Here is a 15563-nt window from a genome sequence, read left to right on the forward strand (position 1 = left end):
AACTATAGTGATGTCCATGAATTTATTCTGCTTCTGTCAAAACCCACCGATTGATTTCAAGGAAAGGAAATGTGTTGTTTTGGCCTTTATGTGACACTGGTCTCATGACAATGTAATTGTTGTCTGCCCTCAATCATCCACAACCATGCACTGCAGTGGTTTGCCATGCCTCCTCCTTTGCTTGTTCCTCCAAAATCCTCGATCAAAAGCAGCAAGCAGGAGATCACTTGCACCTACATTTCCCATTCTTCAATGCTCTCAATTTGAACTAGGAAAACATATCACCCATTGTCCACGTGTCAGAATCCTTCTGTTGTTTTCTTTAATGTTAAATTATTTCAACATATTTCAGCAGTGTAAAAAATCGGCGGCTCATCATTATTCTCTCAAGCACTTGTTGATCGAGTTTGCCAGCATAGTCCACATTCTGTAAAAGTCTAATAAGGTGTTCTCTTCCTTTGTTAAAATCTCTGATCATTGTATTCAAATATAATCATATTTGCTATCACTTTCATAACATTTTATACATTCACCAGTACAATTTGTCGATGCCAGCCAAGGTGCCCCAATTAAACTACAACCATTTGCCTGCATTTGGCCCAAAGCTTTCCTATCCATGTACAGTGCCCTCCATAATGTTTGGGACAAAGACCCATCATTTATTTATTTGCCTCTGTACTTCCCAATTTGAGATTTGTAATAGAAAAAAAATCACATGTGGTTAAAGTGCACATTGTCAGATTTTAATAAAGGCCATTTTTATACATTTTGGTTTCACCACGTAGAGATTACAGCTGTGTTATACATAGTCTCCCCATTTCAGGGAACCATGATGTTTGGGACACATGGCTTCACAGGTGTTTGTAATCGCTCATGTGTGTTAAATTGCCTCCTTAATGCAGGTATAAGAGAGTTCTCGGCACCTAGTCTTTCCTCCAGACATCCAGCCAAACCTTAGGCTTACCAAAATCAATTGTTTGGAACATCATTAAGAAAAAAGAGAGCACTGGTGAGCTCGCTAATCGCGAAGGGATTGGCAGGCTAACGAAGACCTCCATAGCTGATAACAGAAGAATTCTCTCTATAATAAAGAAAAATTCCCAACACCTGTCCAACAGATCAGAAACGCTCTCCAGGAGTCAGGTGTGAATTTGTCAATGACCATTGACCACAGAAGACTTCATGAACAGAGGCTACACTGCAGGATGCAAACCACTGGTTAGCCGCAAAAATAGGATGGCCAGGTTAGTTTGCCAAGAAGTACTTAAAAGAGCAACCACATTTCTGTAAAAAGGTGTTGTGGACAGATGAGACGAAGATTAACTTATATCAGAGTGATGGCAAGAGCAAAGTATGGAGGGGAGGAGGAACTGCTCAAGATCCAAAGCATGCCACCATCTGTTAAACATGGTGGTGGGGGTGTTATGGCCTGGGCATGTATGGTTGCTGAAGTTACTAGCTCACTTATCTTCATTGATGATACAACTGCTGATGGTTGTAGCATAATTAATTTTGAAGTGTATAGACACATCCTATCTGCTCATGTTCAAACAAGGCCTCAAAACTCATTGGCCGGCGGTTCATTCTACGGCAAGTCATTGATCGCAAATGCTGCTAAAGCAACAAAGGAGTTTTTCAAAGCAAAAAACAGGTCAATTCTTGAGTGGCCAAGTCTATCACCCGATCTGATCCCAATTGAGCATGCCTTTTATATGCTGAAGGGAAATCTGAAGGGGACTAGCCCCCAAAATAAGCTAAAGATGACTGTAATACAGGCCTGGCAGAGCATCACCAGAGAAGACACCAAGCAACTGGTGCTGTCCATGAATCGCAGACTTCAAGCAGTCATTGCAGGCAAAGGATATACAACAAAATACTAAATCTGACTACTTTCATTTACATGACATTGCTGTGTCCCAAACAGTGCCCTGAAATGGGGGGGGGACTATGTATAAACACTGTTTTAATTTCTACATGGTGAAACCAAAATGTGTGAAATGGCCTTTATTAAAATCTGACAGTGCATTTTAACCACATGTGATTTTTTAAATTACAAATCGGCTGCCTTCAGCACTATCTGAGATGCCATTTTCAGGAAATTATGTAATTGTACCCCTAGATTCTCCTACTCTCCAGGTGCTAATGTTCCCTGTGAAGATTTCTGTCCTGGTTTTACTTCCCAAAATGCAATAGCTCACACTTACTTGAATTAATCTATATTAGCTTTTCCTCAAGAAGTTCATGCATCTTAGGACATCCAGCACCTCCTCATTTTGTTTTGTATTTGAATCATAACTTGTTTCTGGAGTGCCGCTTCTCTTCTGCAATAAAGCTGGAAGTGATAATCTTGGATTTTTGACAACAATGGAACATTGTACCTCATTGAGAAATTTTATCTTTGAATATGTACTATGGCTTGCATTTGAGTTGTTCCAGAAAAGGTTTTGCCATTTCAAATTTATTTTAGGGGTTATGTTACTGATCTTTGATAACCTAACTGACATGCTTTTTTTTGTAGGCCTACTGCTCCTGTCACAATGAACTTCAATATGACTATGTCATCCTGGTAAGTGAGAGTGATTAATATTATTCATAATCAGTATTGTAATACAGAAAATCGGGAGGGAGGGACACGATCTTTTGAGTGCATGAGTAATGTTAATCACAGAAATGTACACAGAAATATGCCCTTTCAGACCATGTTGTCTTTGCCAGCCATGATGTCTCGGATATACCTAAGCCACTGGTCACCATCATAGACATCAGGTTGGTTTTCTTGAAAGTGCAACTGACCCAAATGGAGTCCTCAGCCACGTCCTCAACCTGCACAAACCATTTGTCAGAAGTATTCGTAAATATCTCTAACCTTTCCTTATTCTATTGTGAGGATCCCACCTGCTTTAAGATATCCACTAGTATTTGTTTGCCAAAGGAAAGCAAGGTAGTGTAAGTTAATGACTATCTCATGGTGGATCTGCCGTCCATTATTACAAAGTGCTTTGAAAGATTGGTCATAGGATCAACTCCTTCCCTACAACCTTCATTCACTGAAATTTGTCTCCTGCCACAACAGGTCCAGGGTAGGTGCCATCTCCTTGGACCTTCATTCATCCCTGGAATATTTGGATGACACTTTGGTAGCAAATACATGAAGGCAGATTACTATCTAATTGGCGTCAAGTTGGGAAAAGGGGAAGTACAACGGGATCTGGGGGTCCTTGTACATCAGTCTATGAAAGTAAGCAAGCAGGTACAGCAGGCAGTGAAGAAAGCGAATGACATGTTGGCCTTTATAACAAGAGGAATCGAATATAGGAGCTAAGAGGTCCTTCTGCAGTTGTACAGAGCCCTAGTGAGACCACACTTGGAGTATTGTGTGCAATTTTGGTCCCCTAATTTGAGGAAGGACATTCTTGCTATTGAGGGAGTGCAGTGGTGGTTTACAAGGTTAATTCCTGGGATGGCGGGACTGTCATATGCTGAGAGAATGGAGCAGCTGGGCTTGTAGACTCTGGAGTTTAGAAGGATGAGAGGGAATTTTACTCAGAGAGTGGTAGCTGTGTGGAATGAGCTTCCAGTGAAGGTGGTGGAGGCAGGTTCGTTTTTATCATTTAAAAATAAATTGGATAGTTATATGGAAGGGAATGGAGGGTTATGGTCTGAGCGCAGGTATATGGGACTAGGGGAGATTATGTGTTCGGCACTGACTAGAAGGGTCGAGATGGCCTGTTTCCGTGCTGCAATTGTTATATGGTTATATGGTTATCTCATTGAAACATATAAGATTGTTAAGGGCTTGGACACGCTAGAGGAAGGAAACATGTTCCCGATGTTGGGGAAGTCCAGAACCAGGGGCCACAGTTGAAGAATAAGGAGTAAGCCATTTAGAACAGAGACGAGGAAACACTTTTTCTCACAGAGAGTGGTGAGTCTGTGGAATTCTCTGCCTCAGAGGGCGGTGGAGGCAGGTTCTCTGGATCCTTTCAAGAGAGAGCTAGATAGGGCTCTTCAAAATAGCGGAGTCAGGGGATATGGGGAGAAGGCATGAACTGTGTACTGATTGGGGATCATCAGCCATGATCACATTGAATGGCGGTGCTGGCTCGAAGGGCCGAATGGCCTACTCCTGCATCTATTGTCTATTGTCTATTGATTGTAATCATGTATGGATGATTTACCTTAGTGTGAAAACTACATTTTTTTGCTGTATATCTGTATAAATGACAATAATAGACCAATATCAATAATAGCCTCCTTCGGCAGCTCGTTCCAAAAATAATTGCCCTTGGTGTGAAGAACTAACCCTTCAGATATCCTTTACATTTCTCCCCTCTCACAAACCTCTAATTTTACGGTAGACAAAAATGCTGGAGAAACTCAGCGTGTGAGGCAGAATCTATGGAGCGAAGGAAATGGGCAACGTTTCAGGCCAAAACCCTTCTTCAGTCTGAAGAAGAGTTTCGGCCCGAAACGTTGCCCATTTTCGAAGAAGGGTTTCGGCCCGAAACGTTGCCCATTTCCTTCGCTCCATAATGCTGCCTCACCCGCTGAGTTTCTCCAGCATTTTTGTCTACCTTTGATTTTCCAGCATCTGATTTTTGACCAAATATCATAGAAGGCTAAGATAGACCACTCCTGCAAAATCCAATGGACTGACATGTAGTACGCAATGGAGCGGAACATCAGCCAGTTTGGGCACCTGACTTATGTTATGCCTCTCGCAGTGTAATAAGTGTTGCAGGAGGACAGTGGGTGTGTGAGGTAGCTCATCTACCAAATTCATAATTTTGTTAATTTTCTTTTGATATGTTTTCCTCCCTGCTTAATCTATCTCTTTCTGCCCATTTCCCTCCCATCCTTCCTCCCCATCCTCCTCTTTTCTGCATTTTCCCTTGTATTGCGCTAACACACACCATGCACAAATATAACATTTTTGTTGTAGACCCCCCCCCCCCATCGGTCATGACTGACCATGGGCGATGCATCCCAGTTGTTGGCTGCTTGCTCCAAACCTCGGCTAGAGCAGCGTCGCTTGTGGCTGAAGAGACCAATACGGGAGTGACCATATCTGTGGCTAACGTCACATTTTTATGCGGTCTCTGGTTTGTTAAAGTTGCTGCGCTCCTTTCTGCGTGCCCACTTGTCTGCCGCAGTTTCTCTTCCCCCGTTTTGAGATGTTGGTTCAGGGTGCCTCTCCACCTCGTGTGGTCAGCTGCAAGGCTCTCCCAGGACTCCTCATCGATGTCGAACGCATTCATATCTCTCTTGCAGACATCCTTGTAACGTAGCTGCAGGCGACCGAGGGAATCCTCCCAGATGTCAGCTCTTCATAGAGAATGTCTTTTGGAATACGGCCATCCTCCATGTGGTGGACATGGCCCAGCCACCACAGTCTGCACTGCCTGAGTACAGTTTACATACGAGGAAGGCCAGCGTGAGACAGGATCTCAGCGTTGGTCACTCTGTCTTGCCAGGGTGTGCCCAGGATATGGTGAATGTCTCTAAGGTGGAAGATGTTGAGTCTTCTCTCCTGTCTGGCATATGTAGTCCATGTCTTGCTGCTGTACAGCAGCGTGCTGTTGACACAGGCATTATAGACTGCTATCTTTGTCTTCAGTGTCAGCTTTGGGTTGATCCACACTCGAGTTGTGAGGCGAGCGAGAGTTGTAGCTGCCTTCCCGATCTTCTTATCAATCTCTGTGTCCAAGGAGAGGTTGTCGGTGATGGTGGAGCCGAGGTATTTGAACTGATGGACGGCATCGAGTTCGTAGTCGTCGATGGTGATGACAGGCGGCGCCTCTATCCTGCCCCAGGACGTTTGTCTTCTTCAGGCTGATGGTCAGCCTAAAGTCCTGCATGCCCGATAGAAGTGGTCCATCAGTGACTGTAGTTCCTGCTGGGTGTGGGACACAACTGCAGCGTTGTCGGCAAACAACATGTCTCTGATGAGAGCTTCACGTACTTTTGTCCTTGCTCCGAGGCGGGTGAGGTTGAAGAGCCTGCTATCTGATCTAGTGCGCAGGTAGATCCCTTCTGTTGTAGTGCCTAAAGCATGTTTCAGGAGCAGAGCGAAGAAAATCCCAAAGAGTGTTGGAGCGAGGACGCAGCCTTGTTTGATGCCACTGTGGATGTTGAAGGGCTCCGAGAAGCTGCCATTGAACTACACTGTCCCCTTCGTGTTGATGTGGAAAGATTCTATAATGCTCTGCAGTTTTGGTGGCAGCCGATCTTTGGCAGAGCCTTAAATAGGCCATCCCTGCTGACGAGGTTGAACTCCTTGGTGAGGTCAATGAAAGCAACATACAGGGGCATCCGCTGTTCTCTGCACTTCTCCTGGAGCTGGTGAATGGAGAAGACTGTTAGGTATGTGATAATTAGCATATGTAATTAGCATATGTAATGAGTGTCTTGTCATATGTTGTGCAAGTACGCATGTGTGGGAGACTCAAGGTGGCGTCCTGTAGTAAAGAATCTTGTAAGATTACTCCCGTGTCCGAGCCTTTATGTGCTAATCCCGAATACATAACAATTGGCGATGAGGATAAAAGAACGAAGATAAGAACAAGGCCAGCAAGAAGAATCAAAAGCAAGATTAAAAAAAAGAAAGAAGTGTATTTGGAAACAAAGTGGAACAACACGAAGCCTAAAGATTTGGCGCCAAATGGATTTGAATTGGCGTCAAAAGGAAAAAAAAAGAAAAGGAAAAAGGTAGGAACGGGAAGCAATAGCTCAGGGAAGAGCGAAGGCAAACAAGCAGGGGCAGTTAAACGTCCGTCGTTTGAACCTCAAACGTCGCGTGAGGGGTCGTGCCGTGAAGCCAACGGCCAGCCCCAGGAGCAGCCACAGATGTCGGGTGGGGGCCTAGTACCGTGAAGGCCACGGACATGTCCAGAGAGCCACCGATGAAAGAGGAACGTGTAGCCTACGTCCAGCCCCAGATGTCAGGTGAGGGCCTAGTACCGTGAAGGCCACAGACGGGTCCAGAGAAGCACCGACGGAAGAGGACCGTGTAGCCCACGGCCAGCCCCAGTAGCAGCCACAGACGTCAGGTGAGGGCCTAGTACCGTGTAGGCCACGGACAGGTCTAGAGAGCCACCGACAGAGTTTGAGTCTTCAGCCCAACCGGGAACAGTCAGCCCGGTGGGGGAAGAAAGTAAAGAAGGTCCGGTCGGGATTAGAGTCAGCCCGACCATGAGCAGAAAAGAGGGTCCGGCCGCGTAAGAGAAGCGGACCGGCCGAGGGGGAAAGCCCGGTCGCAGGGGATGACCGAGAGCGGGGAAAGCCCGGACGTGAGAGGAAGTCCGGCCCCGAGTAAAGAGTGGGTCTGCACGAGAGAAGCAGGACAGCACTCAAGCACTTCAGCCCGATCGGGAGCAGAGTCAGCCCGGTCGCGAGAGAAAGCCGACCGAGGGAGAAGCGGGTCCGTGCAAGAGATGCGGGACACAGCACTTAGCCAACCCCGATGGAGGGGCACAGTCCTGACGCTTGGAACAGCGGGGACTAGCAGCGGTAACTAGCAGCGACGAGCCTTCGGTAGGGTGTCCACGGAGACAGCGACGATCCGAGCAGCGGGTCCAGTAGCAGCCGGGAGGGCTGTGGAACCAGCAGGCAGGCAAGTCAGCAGAGCAGCGGGAGTCGACTTGGCAGCGAGCCAGCGGCAGCAAAAGTAACGGTGAAGCCCGGGGGAGCCAGCAAAAGCAGCAAAAGTGGAGGTCTGGTGAGGCCAGCAGCAAAAGTACCGGGGGGACAGCTCAAGAGGTCGAGAAGGCACCGGAGTCCATAGGCCGACAAGCTGGACCAGTGAAATCTTTCAAAGTAAAAGTGGCACTGTTGAATGTAATGCATTGTTCACTCTTCCTTCACAGTAAAAGCGGGACTGTTTGGATTCAATGTATGGGTCACTGTTATCAATAATTTAAGTAAATCTGTGTGCATAGAAGGAATAGGAATAGAAAAGGGCCTCACCAAGGGAACTATAAGATTATACTATATTTTATATGAGAGTTTATGTGAGATTTATACTACAGGTGCACAACCTTTTATCCGAAAGCCTTGGGACCAGACACTTTTCGTAATTCAGAATTTGTCGGTCTTCGGAATGGAAATTTTTTAGCGTAGATTTTAATGGCTGGCTTAGTGGTAGAGTGCTCGGCTCATATCCGCAAGGTCACGAGTTTGCGCCTTGAACCCGGCAGTTCCTCGGTCGCGAGTTTGAGTCTTCAATGTAGTTTTTTCTTGCAGAATAAATGTTTGTATGAAATGCAGTGTAGGAGAGGTGTACTGACTGTGTGGGCAGAACTTTGGAAGTGATTGCCCACCAGTCTAAAAAGCCGCTGTGTCTCCCTGTCCCTGGGATAGCAGGGGGCGATCAAACAGCACAATACCCCCCTCCCCCTCCAACACCAGAGGAATCCGCTCCCCGATGGGCCGCTACGGCGACAAGTGGCAATTTGCCCACAGCCCGAGCTGCGCCACCCCAAGAACACCTTGCACACCATCAGCTTCTGCCCCTACGTGATCCTCTGGAGTTGGAGCGGGGCTGGGCTGGAGTTGCTGCTGGCTGTGGGTCTCTGGGATCTCCGTGCTTGCAGTGGGCCTGGGGGTCGCTGTCCCGTTGGTCCTGACGTCTCCGGCCACCCCCCTGGACTGGAGCTGAGACTGGGAACTGTACCGCCCTTGCCCCCTCCCTCTGCAACTGCAAACAACCCCACTCTCCTGCAAGGGCGGTACAGTTCCCGGAGGATAGCAGGTGGCCGGAGACGTCAGGACCAACAGGAACCCGCTCCCCGATGGGCCCCTACGACGCCCCGAGCTGCGCCCCGTCATCCGCAACCCAGGTTCCTCTGTAGTTGGAGCGGGGCTGGGCTGGGCTGCTGTGGGTCTCTGGGTTCTCCGTGCTTGCGGCGGGCCTGGTGGTCGACGTCCAATTGGTCCTGACGTCTCCGGTGACTGCACTGTATGCTGCCTTCGCCGACGTGAAGACAGTACAAAGCCCCCGCGCCGGTGCAATGAGCGGGGAGCTGGAGAGGGGAGGGATGGGGTCACACACATGGCCGGGAAGCAGAGGGGTGTAGGTGGGGTGAAACTGAAGGGAGCGACAATCTGCTGCTGCCTGCACGCTGAGTGAAAAAGTTCCCACGCAAGACTCACGATACACTGTGTATCGTGTCTACCGTGGGAACTTTTTAACACAGCGGGCAGGCAGCAGCAGATTGTCAATTATTAACCCTCCCGCGCAATATACCCTCACCTTCTCTTTTATGGATGGGGATTTAGTTCCCCTTTCTTCGAGTACCGACCGGAGGTTCCGCTGTTACCTCTGCGGGCCGCCCTCGGTGAACGTCCTGTCTCCCTGTCCCTGGAATAGTAGGGGGCGATCAAACAGCACAATACCCCTCTCCCCCTCCAACTCCAGAGGAATCCGCTCCCCGATGGGCCGCTATGGCGACAAGTGGCAGTTCGCCCACAGCCCGACGTACCTCTTGCATACCATCAGCTTCTGCCCATACGGGGAGCGTGTTCCTCTGGAGTTGGAACGGGGCTGGGCTGGAGTTGCTGATCTGGGATCTCCGTGCTTGCAGTGGGCCTGGGGGTCGGTGTCCTGATGAGGGGGCGCAGCTCGGGGAGCGCCTTCTGGTGGTCCTGACGTCTCCGGCCAGTTTGCAGTTTTCCTCTGGAGTTGGAACGGGGCTGGGCTGCTGCTGGCTGTGGGTCTCTGGGATCTCCGTGCTTGCAGTGGGCCTGGAGGTCGGTGTTCCGTTGGTCCTGACGTCTCCAGTGACTGGCACTGTGCTGCTAGCATCGCGACGTGAAGACAGTGCAAAGCCCCTGCGCCGGTGCAATGAGCGGGGAGCTGGAGAGGGGAGGGAAGGGGTCACACACATGGCCGGGAAGCAGAGGGGTGTAGGTGGGGTGAAACTGAAGGGAGCGACAATCTACTGCTGCCTGCACGCTGAGTTAAAACGTTCCCACGCAAGACTCACGATACACTGTGTATCGTGAGTATACCGTGGTAACTATTTAACTCAGCTGGCAGGTAGCAGCATATTGTCAATTATTAACCCTCCCGCGCAATATACCCTCACCTTCTCTTTTATGAATGGGGATTTAGTTCCCCTTTCTTCGAGGACCGACCGGAGGTTCCGCTGTCACCTCTGCGGGCCGCCCTCGGTGAACGTTTTCAAGGACCTTTCTTCAAGGACCGAAAAAATGTCGCTATTCGGAGGTTTTCGTTATTTGGATTGTCGGATAAAAGGTTGTGCACCTGTATTATTATAAGATTAAGTAATAGTCAGTGAGCTGGATAATCTCTTAGAATGTAAAAGAAATAAGTCCAGTGCAGAGAACACTGTGTGAGAGAACAGAACGTAGTGTACCTGAATAGCAACAGTTTAACATGGCTACTTCAATTGTAGGAAAGTGGCCCCAGTTAGATTCTGGGTGCAATTTTGAGAAATGGACTGAAGTCTTGAAGGCTTTGTTCATTTCTAATGATATCGCTGCAGAGGAGAAGAAGAGAGCATTGGTTCAAATTAGCCTTAGGAAGAGAGGGTTATCATACCTTACGTACGTTACTGCTGCCAGCAATGCTCACAGAGAAAACGTACGAGGATTGTAAGGAGGCATTAATGGCTCATTTCTCGCCAAAACCTCCAAGGGCATCCAGCGGCAAGGAGCCTGAACGACTGTGGCGTATTCGCTCAAGTTGCCGAGTCCTTGAACATTGCCCAGTCTACAGACTCCAAACAGTCCTGGAGTTGTTTTTCTGTGCTGTCCTCATTTCTGGGGGTGCGCTCGTTACACCATGGTGGTAAATTAAGACCAAAGAACTTCCCAAGGAGATTGAAAATGTTCTAGTTTGAAGAACACAATAGATAATTAAATTATGAGAAGAAAGTAACCTTAATATCAAGATTCTGTAAAAGCTGCTGCAATCCAAAATTAATGAATATTTTTTGTGTCCACCATCACACGCGTAGCACCAACATTTTGCAGTAGCTGCAATTTATGTACCTGCAGTCTTTTTATGCATCGACAATTATTTCCATAAAGTTTGTTCAAAACATGAGAAAGAAATACTGGAAGAAACAGGAGCTACTTTCATTTTGGTGTCCACCCTGTGTAACGCCTGTAACACACGTTTCAGTAGATAACAGGAATATTGCTCGTTTGGTCACAGACTCCATGTTTATAACAAGAAAGTTCATTTGTATGTTGAAAAACAGCAAAAGTGAAGAAATCAGCTATCATGCTTTAGAGAAAAATAACTTTCTAAATTTCATGTAACGGTTGCTGTGGTGGACACCAAGCAAAGTGTAAAAAAGCATAGGAACACTTGTTAAACAAGGAATTTTGTTCATTAATAAAAAAAATTCAAACTTTTTGAACTATCTCCCTGTCATGTACTGCCGCTGTGAGGATTTTTGTTTCACCTGAATCATGTTGGGGCACGGGTTATGATAGGGGACGATCATCCATGATCACAATGAATGGCGGTGCTGGCTCAAATCGCCGAATGGCCTCCTCCTGCAGCTATTTTCTATGTTTCTATGTTGAAAAAAATTATTTGTGAACCTCAGTTTTATGTATGATATCACACTTTTTGTACCTAGTATTGTAAAAAACACACATATATTGGTGATATATACGCATATAAATACACACACACACATGCACACGCACACGCACACATACACATATATATATTTCTCTAGTTTCATTCTTGTGATTTCCTTTATTTGTAGAGCAACCCTTTTCTTTCAATCTCTCTCTCTCTCCCTCTATGAAATCCTAATATTGTGAACACATGCCAAGATATTTTTTTGGTAGACAAAAATGCTGGAGAAACTCAGCGGGTGCAGCAGCATCTATGGAGCGAAGGAAATAGCCAAAACCCTTCTTCAGACTTTTATTCTTTTCATTCTATATTAGTGTAATAAAATGTAGTGTATACATTGTATACACTGATACAGATGTGCTAGCTTTAGACATGAATAATGTGTATTGCTACCATAGTTTAGTTTTGAAATTAACATATATCATGATCTTGATTTTTTTGAAGTCCCATTAAATCAGTTAAATGTCTAAATTATGCGTGAGGAAGTTTTAAAATTTAAATTGCATTTTTCCATTTATTGTTTGAATCACAAAATTAAATATCTACATTATATATTCTCAATCTTAAATGAGAAGTAGATAAGAACTTATTCAGTGTTCATTTTCACAATTGTCCATTTCGTTACTTAATGTGTGCAATGTCTAAACAAATTACCTGCCTCTTAATTACTTTTTAATACGTGAATAAAAGTTAATGAGTGAATGCAAGCACCCAAGGACAGATCGGGGAAACTTCCCACATTTTCGCTCCAAGAGTGCATGCATTTTTCACTGCAATCCCATTCAAAAAAGTTTGCACAATGAATTAAATTAATTGCATAGTCCAAATTTAGGAGAAATGACTTCCTCAGAGATAACGCGGTAAATACATGGAGCTAGGAATGCTGTTGCTATGGTGCATGCTGACTCGAATTGCTTAATCACGGCTGCAGACGTGTATAAACAAAAATGATTACAATGGGGGCCCCCCCCATTAATGTGCCTAAATATAACATTAATGTGCGGCGCTGGCGTGATTAACGTAGCGCTGCGTACTCTGTACTTGCAGGCGACGATACCAGAGCATGACGATAATTGCAAAGCCGGTTTCCAAGATGGCACAAAAAATTACCCATGACCTACTACGGCTTTTTTGTCGAGTGGACCATCTTGCTCTTGGTCTAGTATCTTTGATTTTGACTGTCAATTCTATCTATAACCATAATTTTCTGAACCTTCATAAGGTCAACCCTCAGCCTCCAAGGCTGTAGTGAGATTAAACCCAACCTATCCAATCTTTATACTTACAACCATCCAGGCAAGGTTCAAGTAGATTTCTTCTGCGCCTTCTCTTTATTGCTGTCATACTTCCTCTAGTGTGACTATACTGTACACAAAACTCTCTGCACTCAAACCAATATTTTATACATGATGCCCCAGCTCTTATACTCAATGTTTTCTTGTGAACATTCTTTACTTTCTGAGCAGTATTCTAAAACTGATACCTTAAGCAAAATCCAGTTTTTCATCTATTAAATGTTTTCTTTCCATAGGTTTGATATCTTTGGACTAACTGTGGATTCTCATGAAGATGAGGGAGGCATCAGGAAGGCCGCTGATAGTGGTGAGAGAGGAATGCCTAATTAGCATTGCCTAATTATTACCATAATTTACTTTGTTGCTAAATAATTATCGTCACGTAGAGTTTCTGCCATCTAATAACCAAATCATCTTCCCTTGCTCTACTGCCCTACCTCTCATGTTTTCTTTTATACATGAATTCTTCTGTGGAAAAATAATTGATTTTCACAAGGACCATTTATGTTTGTGTAAAGTATTTGTTCCATTTTCAGGACTATTTGTGCACAAGTGAATAGGATTTACTTTCTGAAATTAACAAATATGCTAAATGAGCTTCTCTTGAACTATAAAGTTCCAACATTCCATATCGCTGCCCTGGGTATGAAAGCATTAATAACAGCATTTGTCTTAGAGCCTTGAATTGAAATATCTGTCTTGAATGTTTTTTCTTGACACTATTTATAACTTTGGGGTTAGCATACATACTAATAGGTGTAAACTTCACCAATAATATAAACTCCAGGAGAGTTATTATTGATAAACCCAAAATCCGATACGACAAATTGTAATTAATGCTTTCTGCCTCATTTTTATGCTAAATTCATCAGTCTGCTTGGCTTAATGCTTGGGTATATTTAATAGAATAGAATAGAATACGCTTATTGTCATTGCACAACAACTGTACAACAAAATTCCATTGCATCTCCTTCGGTGTGTACATAGAAGACAAGGATAAAAGATTTAAAAAGAACAAAACACAACAGCCATTGACTCACATATACACAAGATCAGTAAAGAAAATAATAAATAGGTATTAAAATTATTTTAAAAGAATATTGCACATTATTTTGCACCCCAAATTATATTGTGCTTCCCCCAGTGTTCTCTGTTAGAGTTAAGTTATTTTATCGCGCATGGGTAGAAACTATGTTTTAGTCTACCGGTCGGTGCGAGCCTTCAGAGACCTGTATCGCCTCCCAGAGGGTAGCAGAGTGAAAAGGTGGTTGGCAGGGTGGGATGTGTCGTGCTTGATGTTTGTGGCCCGACGCAAGCATTGGACCTTGTATATGTCATCCAGGGAGGGCAGTTGAGCGTTCGTGATGCTCTGTGCAGTTTTAATAACTCTCTGCATCGCCCCCCTCTCAGCCACAGTGCAGCAAGCAAACCACACCAGGATGCCATAGGAGAGGACACTTTCCACGGTGCACCGGTAGAAGGACAGCAGCAGCGGCTGTGAAACGTTTGCTCTCCGCAGAGACCTCAGGAAATACAGCTGCTGCTGTGACTTCTTCACGAGAGTGACGGTGTTCATTGTCCATTTGAGGTCCTGGGAGATATATATTCCCAGGAACTTAGTCAGTGACTCTCTCCACCATGTCTCCTTTGATGTAGAGAGGAGCAGGTTCCTCTCTCCTCCTCCTGTAGCCAACTTTTAGTTTTTAGAATGACGGTGACATTTATGAACCTCAAGATTCAATTGAGTTTATTGTCATGTGTCCCAGATAGGACAATGAAATTCTTGCTTTGCTTCAGCACAACAGAATATAGAAGGCATGAATACAGAACAGATCAGTGTGTCCATATACCATTGTATAAATATATACACACATGAATAAATAAAACGGATAAAGTGCAAATAAACAGATAATGGGCTATTGATGTTCAGAGTTTTGTTTTGAGTTGAGTTCAATAGCCCAATGACTGTGGGGAAGAAGGTGTTTTTGAACCAGGACGTTGCAGTCTTCAGGCTCCTGTACCTTCTACCTGAAGGTAGCGGGGAGATGAGTGTGTGGCCAGGATGGTGTGGGTCCTTGATGCTGCCAGCCTTTTTGAGGCAACGACTGCGATAGAACCCCTCGTTGGTAGGGAGGTCAGAGCCGATGATGGACTGGGCAGTGTTTACTACTTTTTGTAGTCTTTTCCGCTCCTGATCGCTCAGGTTGCCGAACCAAGCCACGATGCAACCGGTCAGCATGCTCTCTACTGTGCGCCTGTAGAAGTTAGAGTCTTCCTTGACATACCGACTCTCCGTAATCTTCTCAGGAAGTAGAGGCGCTTATGTGCTTTCTTTATGATTGCATCAGTGTTCTTGGACCAGGAGAGATCTTCAGAGATGTGCACGCCCAGGACTTTGAAGCTCTTGACCCTTTCCACCATCGACCCATGGATATAAACGGGACTGTGGGTCCCCATCCTACCTCTTCCAAAGTCCACAATCAGTTCCTTGGTTTTTCTGATGTTGAGGGCCAGGTTATTGTGCTGGCACCATTTGGTCAGTCGGTCGATCTCTCTTCTATACTCCGACTCGTCTCCATCAGTGATATGTCCCACAACAGAGGTGTCGTCAGCGAACTTGGTGATGGAGTTCGCACTATGACCAGCTATGC

General features: G+C 45.5%; 1 protein-coding gene across 1 annotated transcript in view; it reads left to right on the forward strand.

Annotated features, from left to right (window-relative positions):
* The window catches only part of LOC129696300 (acyl-protein thioesterase 1-like), a 45427-nt gene that overhangs the window by 16651 nt on the left and 13213 nt on the right, over positions 1-15563 (forward strand). Inside the window, exons 4-5 of the mRNA XM_055634076.1 lie at positions 2519-2566; positions 13149-13219. Coding sequence (XP_055490051.1) covers positions 2519-2566; positions 13149-13219 — 119 coding nt within the window. The remainder of the gene's footprint in view (positions 1-2518; positions 2567-13148; positions 13220-15563) is intronic.

Source organism: Leucoraja erinacea, chromosome 4 (genome assembly GCF_028641065.1).
Source record: "Leucoraja erinacea ecotype New England chromosome 4, Leri_hhj_1, whole genome shotgun sequence".
Lineage (NCBI taxonomy): Eukaryota > Metazoa > Chordata > Chondrichthyes > Rajiformes > Rajidae > Leucoraja > Leucoraja erinaceus.